Source organism: Chenopodium quinoa, unplaced genomic scaffold (assembly GCF_001683475.1).
Source record: "Chenopodium quinoa cultivar QQ74 unplaced genomic scaffold, ASM168347v1, whole genome shotgun sequence".
In the NCBI taxonomy this organism is placed as follows: Eukaryota; Viridiplantae; Streptophyta; class Magnoliopsida; order Caryophyllales; family Amaranthaceae; genus Chenopodium; species Chenopodium quinoa.
The window spans coordinates 16,283-28,163 of NW_018742928.1; the positions used below are offsets into that span (position 1 = coordinate 16,283).

Consider the following 11,881-nt stretch of genomic DNA (forward strand, 5'->3'; position numbering starts at 1 on the left):
TTGTTAAACAATATGACTTGGATCGTTTGGAACTTTCATTGATTTCGTTATTAATCATGTATAAGGGATTTCGCGAAACTATTCAAATTGTGGTTGTTGCTACACTTAAGATTATTGTGCAATCTCGATTTATGTTCTTTTTTCATATAAATGCATGTTCTTTTATGATATCTTCATGTTCTTTAATTTTAGATTAGTAAATATAATTAGGGGTGAGCAAATAATCAAGGTACCCTAAATCGTAACCAAAACTTGCATTGTTAGGCTGTTATTTGTTTGTGTGGTACAACAAGTATATCAGTATAATAAGAATACAAAATATACACAAAATCTATCCTAATCTGCGACAAATATTATCATAAATATAATATCTATCGGTTAGGAACTACGGGTTCAAAATCATAATTTGAACAAGAGGTTTCGGTTGCGGGTAGTAAAATTGAGAACCTGTTATAACAGGTCCCGGTTCAAGTTCTCAATTTATTGAACCTGTAAAAAATAAAAATAACAATTACGAATATATGTATTAAATTAGTTAAATGACTAATTTTGGGTGGTTGTATTTGCGAGTTGAATGTATGAGAATTTGAGACATATAGGATAGACAAGAAATGAAAGTCTTATAGAAAAATTTGAGTGTAATTAATTTTTTTATGATAAAGTAGAGGTACAAGTACGGAAAGAGCTCGCGACATTAACACTGTCTAAGAAAAAACCTTGCACACATTAAATTCAGATTTATAAACGAAGATTATCGTACACTTATTGATTAACGCGCGATTACAACCAAAACAATTTTTTTCAAGAGATTTTGGGAAAATACTAGCATAGGAATTTATTGAGATTTTGGCGAAGCCATTGAGTAAGAGGTAGAATTATTAGATGCTAGATTTAAGGAATTAGTTATGTTATTTAAATTTAAGTTCTTTAGTTACTAGTTTATGGGTGTTTAATTCTTGTATTGAGAATTTAGATCTCTTAAGGGATGATTGTAAGTGTCGGATGATATTATTATTTGATGAAATCACCCCTCCCTATTTTATTAAAAAAATAAAATAAAATAAAAAAGTTCTTTAGTCACTAAAATTGTGAAATTTCGTCTCATATGGTAATAGATTGACCTTAGTTTTATTCTTTGCGTTTTGGCTATAATGTTATTCTGCTTTTTGGTTAGACGTTTTGTAAAAAACAATTGTTTATTAAATACTAATTTTTTTTTACACATATCATGCAAATGAGTATATATGATTATATGATGGCCAATTATACGATATAAGCCGTACAACCAAATTTATGATAATAATTACCAATTTTATGCGCTCAAAACTCAATAATCATGTGAAAATTTGTGTAGAAATTCAAACTGATATATAACACATCTAGTATAGAAAATTGAACCTTAAGATAGAATCGTGCCATATTAGTAGATTGGCTTAACTATTGTTGATATTATCATTCTGAATATCATTAAGCATGAGGATAATAAACTACACAAATTTTTATATGTGGCCGGGGTTACTTGTAGGAAGTTACGTTTGATCAGGGATTACCTATAGGTGTTATTTATTTTGGGGTTACTTGTTCAAGGGTTACTCGTTTGGTTAGGGGTTACTTATTCAAGGGTTACTCTCACACAGAAAACGCGTTAATCGACTGAGTAAGTAACCCCTACAAGTAACCCCTGAATAAGTAACCTCTGAGTAAATAACCCATACATGTAACCCCTGAATAAATAACTCGTATAAGTAAGCCATACAAATTACCCCTGAGTAAGTAACACATACAAGTAACCTCTAAATAAGTAACTCGTACAAGTAACCCTTACCACACGGTGTGACAAGCCACACAGAAAAGTTGCTGAATAAACTATAACAAGCTAGCAATTAACATCTTTTAACTAAATATTACTCCATATTCCCCCATTTTTATTTTGTGAAAAATACAGTGTTTTCTTTGTTAAGATTTGGGCCTATCAATTGAAGTGTAATACAAAGTGCAAATTATGTGACGCAAATACCCTCTTTTTTAATGGATACATAGACATAATTAGATTGGGCCGAAACTCAAAAGTCCAAACACATTTGAAATACTCTCCCAAAAATCCCAAATACCCTCTTTTATCTTAACCGTTATATAGCTCTCATGTTTAGGAAAGTTTACATCAATAAAATTCAAAAATCAAAAAATCTACAAAAATTGCAATTACCGACTTAATTCTTTTTTCTAAATTTGTTGTTAACAAAAATTACAAAATTATAGGCAAGTATTTTTAGAGTGAAAATACTTTGATTGTGCTATCAATGGGGAAGGTCCGAGTAAACAACGTAGTGATCGGATGTGAGCATCATCAAGCAACAACACGAAAGCCAAAAAATTGTAAAGATATGGAGATTTTCGTACGATACGAAGAGTGGGAGCGTAAGATTAAGTGTGACGAACAACAAGATGAAACAAAGTCGTCTCCGTACGTCAAAACTAAGAATGAGTTACGAGGGAATTATAATCCCGTAGATTGTGAAGCGTGCAAAAGTGAATTATCGAAATATCTTACATCCGAAGTGTTTCACCCTAACCCTAATGAAGTGCTACAAGACATGTACGAGAAGGTTTCGAGTCTTCGACGTAGGGTTGCGAGCTCGGAATTGTACGGGACTGGTGCCGTGTATGAAATTGTGAACAATATTGAGAGACATTGTATGTCACGAAACAAAGAGCGGTTGATTGCCAGAAGCAACAACCTCAACCACGGCGCGCAATGGAGGTGGTTAAAGAAGGAGCTTTGCCTACGGAGGGTGAGGGTTTTACGTGTGCAATTTGTCTCGAAGGGGTTAAAAACATGGGGAAGAAGAGGAAGAGATCCAATGATGATGATAAAGAAGTGGCGCGACAAGAAGAGGAGCCAGATTATTGTGCAATTAATCGAGTTGTAAGACTAGTATCATGCCATCATATGTTCCACAAGACTTGTATTGATCGATGGGTAAAGGATTGCAGTCATGATACTTGTCCTCTATGCCGGTTTCAGTTGCCGAATGCATCAAGATGTCGTTGTAATTGGGAGCTTTCTAAGAAGAGGGCTTTGGATAATTCCAAGACTGTTAAAACTGATTTTGATACTCTATGTACTAATTAGAAGCTCTGAGATGTATCGAGTTTAACCAAGTTGATTGTTATATAATATGAGTTGTATTGTTTGAAAGTTCCTTTGATTTCGTTATTAATCATGTATTAAGGGATTTCGCGAAACTAATAATAAAATTGTGGTTGTTGTTACACTTAAGATTATTTATGTAATTCCAATTAATGTTCTTCTTCATGTACATGCATAATCTTTTAATTATATGTTCATGCATGTTCTTTTATCATATTTTCAAGCTCTTTAATTTTGAATTAGTAAATCTGAGGAATGAATGTCAAAAATTTAATTAAAGCAGGTTTACTATTGTGTTGTATAAAGTCTCAACGCAACTCTTAAAAAAAAATGTGTAGTCTATTTTGCAAAATATGTGAGCCAATGTCAGGAAAAAGACTTAGATTGTGAGTATTGTATTTGTTTTAGCATCAATAAGATAGATAAATTTACAGTACACATTGTGCTTACAATGACATAACTCAATAACCAGTACACATTAGAGTGTCTTAGAGAATTACGGTTATAGGCTGATATAATTTTTGCCCGATACAATTTTTCCTGCCTCTGGCAGATTCCTGACTCTTCTACGCTACAAGACTGCACCTGCAAGCAGCCGGGATTACACAATCAACAATCATAACAGTCTGATTGTTGGAACAAAATTTCTGCTTCGTCATTAGGCATTAGAAAATTATCTGGCTAGCTCCTTCTAATCAAACCAACTTCATTTTGGAAAGGTGAGAAACTCTTGATTGGACTGTCATGCATTTGGTATTTAAGAAGTTTCACTCGTATGCCGCCTTCATCCTTTTCCCCTTTACGCTTTCTGCATTCGTCATTGGCTGTTAAGGTGGTATTGCAGCCAGTTTTAGCACCCTCTGCAGTATCGATCATCTCAAAATCCTCATCAGCACCTCCATTTTCTCTAACTTTTTGGTCAATGCAGAAATTGTAATTACCATCTAGAGCCAAGTATGGAAGTGCAGTTTTCATCTCAGATATGTAATTCATAGCTTTTTCAAGAAGCATTGAGAACTCCTCATTGAAGAAGCCCTTTGAAGTTTGGCTAGTAAGTTGTACAAGCCATTCTGAAACAAGAAAAAGTCCAAAATTAAATAATTGCATATTCGCATATTCAAGAGCAGCATGTATACTTATAGCTCTATTTAAGCCACTCCTGTACCACTATTAACATCTTCCAATTTGAGATGTCCCCATAATCAATATTACACCTTTTTTAAGTAAACTCTTGACCTACCTATTATTTCCTGTCTAAATTTTGGGACGGAGGGAGTACTAGCTACTACGTAAAGAATTAACAAGCTATCTAATAAAAAATTCAGAATGGCTAAAAAGCCAGCACTCGCAATAAATATGTTTCAAAATATTTGCAAAGAGCATGATGGCCTTAATAACAAGTTCAACACTATCATCACAGTAGCAGAAGATCGAAGAGAAGAAGTACTTAACCCTTACGGCAAATAACAAAGGGAAGAAAATACAATTAGGACGGCCAAATGCTGGAATCACTCACCCATAAAAGCTGCTGGAGTTGAAATATTTTTGTTTGCATCCTCTGCCATAACAATTTGTGTTGAGACCCACTTCAATAACTGAGAGTGTATGAGAGATTTTGAGAAAGCTTTCATATATGAGATGACTTTAGTTTGGTCACCTTTATGCCTGCAGCCAGAATCTAATTACATATAGTAGAGATAACAAAATAACAGCTTCCAATCATAGGATCTAGCATCTCTCATACCAAACAAACTTCATAGCCTTGTCTGCAACAAATAACCATGTTGAAGCAAGGCTGTTTAAGTGATGGCTACAAAGACGAATTCCACATCCTGGATTAAAGAATGGGTAATCTACCAAGATGATTGCATCAAATAGGGCTTCTCGCAGCAGTACTTCATCAACCACGGTCTGCAGACACCAATACCAACCACAGCTAAATGTTTATATCATTAACAGATTGTAAATTCTCTTAAAGGAAAAGGATAAGTTACCCATTTATGCGTTCCGACCATTTAAACAGCACAAAGGTCCAACAAAGAGGGCGTTGTCTACAATTCAAGTATCCATTCCGCAAGGAACTCCTCTAACTGTACAGTGTAAAAAGGCTAATGGCTGACTACAACTAATGACAAATTCCACATATTGCGACACAAGGCTAAGTGAAATGCATCACCTTCACACATAATGTTGACCATACAACATCAGCAGGGTAATGGAATTAATTATCTCCAAAATGCAGCAAAGATATACTCACCAGTAGGGAGGTAACAGGCAAACTGAACTCCAACAGCATCTTGAGAAGGGTATCTGTCAAAGATCCACAAATTTAATAATATTCAGATTTTATTTTGCATCTAGTACATCTCAACTGGTGAGATGAAAAGATATTTTGTATCTAGACCCCGCTTGGTTTGATGTAAAATATTTCAATGATAAATAATTTTTATGGAATATATATTTTCAAAGAAAAGCACAATTGCAAATTAGTTTTCCTTTGTTTGGTTGCATACAATAAAAGTAAAAGAAAAATAAAATAGGAGTGGGAATATGAGGATAGATGAGAAGAAGGTAAAAAGGAGGTAAGGAGAAGGGAGGAAAATGTGGCTTCCCTTGTTTTGTAAAAAAAAAATGTTTTCCATCATTAAGGATGCAATATCCCACCATTGGGAAAATTGTTTTCCACCCCTTTACAAACCAAACAAAGAAAAATGGGAAAATCATTTTCCATGGAAACATTTTACATCAAACCGAACGGGGCCCTAAGTACATTTGGTTTGATGAAATAACTTGAAGCTATTGTGAATGTAGAAAGTTTTTCAGAAACCATACATTTGTAAGAAAAAAAGGGAAGTACTAAAGAGAGGTGGTAAAGTAGAACTAGTCTGACCTATCTTATAAAATGGCTAGAAAGTCAAAGGGGTGGTATAACTAGAGTGAACACACACAAGCAAAGAGTGGGAAGAGAGAGAGAGGAGAAAGGTACTAATAGTAAAGAGGACTCTTACTAACATGAATTCTTATGAACTGAATGAACAATAGGTCCCTATTAAGGGCCAACAGGGCTAAGTGATTAGTTTCCATAAGGCTTCCTCGTAGGATGTCAGTTTTCTATCAGTTTCAGGAAAACAACGTAAATCTATGCAACTTCTGGACTTGTATCTAAGCAGCAAAATTTACTTGCCAAAGATAAGAACACTCACCATTCCTTAAAACATCGCAAGGGAGAGAGACATTTTCAATTCTTTTATATAGGTCATTAACATAGAGCTCTATGAGCATTTACGCAGTCTAATTATTGTTATAGGTTACACCATTGTCACATAGGTAATTCAAACATACATGTTTATTTTTTATTCCAGCAAGCAAGATTTACATTTGGTGCATGCATCTATTTTGGCACCGTAAACATAGGCCCTGTTTGGTACTTAGCTTTTAGCTGATTGATATAGCTGACTGTATTAACTGGTTTGACTAGCTGGTTATATTAGCTTATTTGACTAGCTAGTTGTAAATAGCTGATTATGTAAAAGTGTTTGGTAAATAGATGTTTATTATTAGCTGTTTCGGTGTATTAAATACCCAAAAAGCTAATTTTTCAATAAGCTATTTGCAAAAAAACTCTTAAAATGAGCTTTTTCAAAAAGAGCTTTTTGGACCAAAAAACTCTTTTAATAAGCTATTTACCAAACACCCAAATTAGCTTTTTAAATGGTCAAAACTCTAATAGTGATCAATAAGCTAAAAGTTTTCCAAAAAACTCTTTACCAAACAAGGCCAAAGTATACCATAGCTTCATAGCAACAAGAGAGCAAGTTCACCAAAATAAATAATTCAACCTTACCGAAAAACACTTGTCTCTAGGAAAAGATCAGCCAGATATCTATATGGGCAACTCTATGCTACAAACTTTAGTCATTAGTCTCATACTTAACATGACATGAGAAATACACCAAAAGCAAATGACAGCAAAATCTTATTATATTACATCAACCAAGACAATCCACTATATATAAATCAGTAATACACGAACAAAACATTCATTTAAGGCCTCATAAAATCATAAACTATGTAATTATAGCACATTCATAGCAAGTGAAATTTTCTCTACAACAAGCAGTAAGGAAATCTTACCAAAGAAGTAACAACTTCTATATCCGATAATGCTATTAGCAGCCAAATTTAGGACATCTTCCTTAAGCTTCTCCTGTGGATCTTCCAACCCAAACTTCAAGCACAGACTAAGCAAAAAGGTCTGACACATGACAATCCCAGCTAAAGCACCAACCCTACTACCAACCAAAAGTCCATTTCGAGCCTCATCGCTGATCATTGGAAAAAACATCTTAAAATCATCCTTGAACTCGAAACCAATCTCCCGCCTTTGAACAGTCCAAACCTTAACCAAATCCACAAAACATGGCGAAAAAGCGATCGTGTCATCATGATCGTCCACCCCTTCACAACAACACAAGCTAATATAACTCACTAAACGCTCAACCAAACAACCAATCTCTACAGTGATAGCTTTATCTAAGCTAAACCTAGCATTTACTTTCAAATCAAGAACCAAATTATACAGCTCGAAAATTAATGGAGCTAAAACAGCAACTTTCTGGAGACTACTACTACATGGACCTGAACAAGCAACTAATGACTGAAAAAGCTCCTTAATAGCTAAAATTCTGCCCAAATTATCATCCTGGGAAACTAAATTTTTCTGGGCAATTAATTTTTTGTGGGTATGAAAATTTACAGCTGAGTAAAACCAAACAATCTCAATGGGTGGGGAAGGCATTGTATGAATTAAGCGGGAAAACATCAAATTAAAATGGGAAAAATCAGAAATTCCAGATTGAATTTGAGATAAGAAAAGCTGTATTGATTCTTGTAACATGGGGTGGTAAGATTCTGCTGAGAACTGTGAGAAGGGGGAAGTGGGGTTTTGAGGGTTTAAGGGATTTGTTGTACCCATTTTTGAGCAAGAAAAAACTGGGGAAATTGGTGGGTTTAGTAGATTATGCTGAGAATTTTGATGGGTTATGAAAGAAATTCGAAAAAATTAATTGGGATTTATGAAATTGATTGGAGTTTGAATGTAGAGTATGAAACCCTAGGTTTGCGGAATCGTGATTCGTGTGTATGAAGAGGGAAAAGTGTGGGGGTTCTCTGTAACGGGCGAGAATTTGAATCTTTTTTTGGTGCGGTGCCACCTAAGCTTCGAGCAGGAATTCTTTTGAAAAAAGAAATTAGTTAATTACTCGTATTAGTAAAGTACTAAAGTGAGTCAACACTTAAAAAATAAAAAAATTAAAAAAAATTTGGGGCTCTTCACACAAAAAAATAAGTAAGAATAAAGAAAATAAAGGGGTGGCTGAGGTTGGGGCAATCTGGCTTGTTTAATTTGGCGATAATTATCGAGATAGTTTGGCCTATTAAATGTGATTCAACAATACCTTACTTAATCAATTTTGACTTTAATAATGTTAGTCTACCCCTATGCCAATTGTAAATCTTTCTATGCATTTGTCCCAAAATGTTATGAAGTGTTATCATAGCCAAAACAAAAATCAAAGTAACAGTGCTCTTAACTTTAGTCGAATATAGTACACAAAGTACATCTATATATTTTCTTTACTCTTCTCCTGAGAGCATCCACAATGACAAGCAATAGAGGTAGTAATTTGGCTTTGCCACATCAATATTTTCAAACTACATCAATTGCAAGCAATAACCTCCATAATAAGGCAATAATCATGTTAAACCATTTCATTTATAAAATGAATAAAATTATATTAGTAGAAGAAACTAGCAAGTCAGCCGGCAACATCAAACTTAAACCGAGGAGCTCGCTTGAAAAAGTTGTTGTGAATATATATCGTAAAGCATGAAATAGGATACCTTGTCAAAGCTTTAAAGAAGGGGGGCTAAAAATAACATTTGTATCTCCACACATACTGGTGCTTGTTGTAACTTTACTTATTAAACATTGCAAGTAGGTCCAAAAACCTAACAAATGCAGTTGCTCTTAGTTCTACCCTTTGTGAATTCTCTCCTGTATCATTCACTTAACCCTTTAGTTCACTCGTCCTCTTAGACAAAATCCTCGTTTTTTGTAGGGACACTCTAATACTCTACTTTTATCTTAGCCTAGTATGACATAGAAATAAACCAATTCCAAGATCAAAAGAAACCAGACACATGTTTTCTTTGTTGAGATATAATATTTTAGGCTTAATATATGTCTATGTACCATAGTCATACGTTAGAAAGTCTATCATAAAATTAACACTTTGATTAAATTCTTTATACATATAAGAAATAACAAAGATACTAGAAATGAGTACATAGGTGTTAAGAACTAAGCCAAACTTACAAAAAATTCAAGATTAGCTCTGAATTTTCATGAGTCGAGCATAGGGGTGAAAGTTCGGTTTTCGGTTTGGTTTTTTGCCCAAACCGAAACCAAAACACCAAATTTCGGTTTCTTGATTTTGCAAACCACACCGCACCACTTTAGCTTTGAAACCGAACCAAACCAAACCACCTAAATTTCGGTTTTCCTAAAAAAAACCAAACCGCACCGAATTTTCCTCTCAAGCATCCTAAACATCACATTTTGCAAAAAAACCGAACCAAACCACACCAATTAAATTGAACCAAACCAAACCATACAAACATCCCACCTAAAACCCACCTACCACCCACCCTAACCTACCAAAAACCACCGAAACTACCACCACTAACCACCCACAACAATGCCCACTAACCACCCATAGAAACTATCACCACTACCACCCACAACAACCACCAAAAACCACCTTATCACCACCCCTAACCCAGATCCGCACCCACCACAACCCACAACCCACCTTATTTCACCACCCTTCATCCTTTCCACCCAAACACTAACCCTAGATCGACCCACAACTACCTATCACCACCGCAATTCAATCTACACGGCTACGCCACCATAAAAATAAAGTAGGAAAAAAAATTCAAATCAAATTAAAATTAAGAAAAAGAGGACATACCTCACATTCCACCGAAAAACCTCGAATTTGGGTTTTAAAGGTCAAGTTCGACCATGAAAACACTAGATCTAGTGTTTTCATGGATGAATTTGACATGAAAAACCTTAGCTACTCAGTTGATGGCTTAATAACGTTGTAAATAAACTTGTTCGATGTGGGCTGGTGGGGAAAAGAGGAGAACAGAGTGATGGAGAAGAGATCAAAGAGGAGAAAGAAAGGACGGAGTTGAGAAGAGGAAAGGAGAGAGAGGAAGAACTAAGATTCTGAGAAGAGAAGAAAGAAAGGCGGAGAGATGAGATCAGGAGAAGAAGAGGAAAGGAGAGGTGAGAGACTGAGAGTCAGATGAGGAAGTGAGGGATTAGGTTTTTTTTTTTCCTTTATATACTTAGGGTAAAAGTGTTGGGCTAGGGGGCTTTTGGGCCTAAAATTTCTGTTCTGTTCGGTTTTTTCGGTTTTTCAATTTCTAAAATCGAAACCAAACCGAAAACCGAAATATTTTTTTTTTCAAAACCAAACCGAACCACTTTCGAAAAAAAACCGAACCATATTTCTTATTCGGTTCGGTTTTCGGTTTGGTTCGGTTTTAACCCAAATTTGTTTCACCCCTAGTCGAGCATAATAAACCACAAAGCTCAACTTGAAAACTTAAGAGCACTTGAAACTCAAGATTAGCTCTAATATTTTACGAGGCGAACCAAGTTAATATTTATGATTGACAAATTTTGTCAATTTAGTGACAATATTATAAATAAGTGCACATTTTTTTTTACTATTCACGGGCAAGCCGTTACTAAAAAAATGCACTTATTTACCATATTGTCATTAGATTGACGAAATTTGTCAATAGTATAGCTTAGCTTGTATTTTCTCATACTTCGTATAATACAACTTATAGTATACAACAAGTCTTGTGTGTACGTAGTTAGCCACATGACCGGTGCGCCCACGTTTGTTTATAATAGTAACCTTTATTATTTATAAGGGTACCAACCTAACCTTATTTTGTTTATAAGAGTAGCCTCAATTTATTACTACTACATGAGTAACATCAACTAATTTAAAAAAAAAAAATAGTAACCAAAAAAAAAGTAGTAACCCCAATTGTTCATTCAAGTAACCCCTCTTCTTTAATTTTGACTATACAATGTACAATTATATTTGTCTATAAAAGTGTGGGACTCCTTTTTCCATTGCAGTAGCCCCTCACCCATAACAATAACCCATTTGATTATTGTCGTAAACCTAGGGGTGAAAGTTCAGTTTTTGGTTTGGTTTTTTGCCTAAACCGAAACCGAACCACCATATTTCGATTTCTTGATTTTGCAAACCACACCGCACCACTTTAGCTTTGAAACCAAACCAAACCACCTAAATTGCGGTTTTCTTAAAAAAAAACCAAACCGCACCGAATTTTCATATCAAGCACCATAAACATCAAATTTTGCAAAAAAACCAAACCAAACCACACCAATTAAAACCGAGCCAAACAAAACCAAACCAATCCATACAAACATAATTAAACAAGTTTGGCCGAAATTCGGAGGTTTTTTTTTTTCCAGATTTAAAAGGTAAATAAAAACAAAAAAAAAATAGCCAAATTTATAAAAAAAATAGATCTACAAAAATTTAGAAAAAAAAAAGTAATACAACTATGATAATTAATAAATTCTATGGATTACAAACACTAAAATCTACA

At 34.5% G+C, this 11,881-nt stretch overlaps 1 protein-coding gene across 1 annotated transcript; it reads right to left on the reverse strand.

Moving 5' to 3' along the window:
- Window positions 1-3,535: 3,535 nt before the first annotated feature.
- On the reverse strand, window positions 3,536-8,706 carry LOC110728349. The gene is made up of 5 exons (XM_021907996.1): window positions 7,286-8,706; window positions 5,409-5,461; window positions 4,896-5,062; window positions 4,668-4,816; window positions 3,536-4,221 (listed from the first exon to the last, which is right to left on the reverse strand). Exons 1-5 carry the CDS (start codon window positions 8,124-8,126, stop codon window positions 3,833-3,835), a joined length of 1,599 nt encoding a protein of 532 aa, XP_021763688.1. The 5' UTR covers window positions 8,127-8,706; the 3' UTR covers window positions 3,536-3,832.
- Window positions 8,707-11,881: the final 3,175 nt, after the last annotated feature.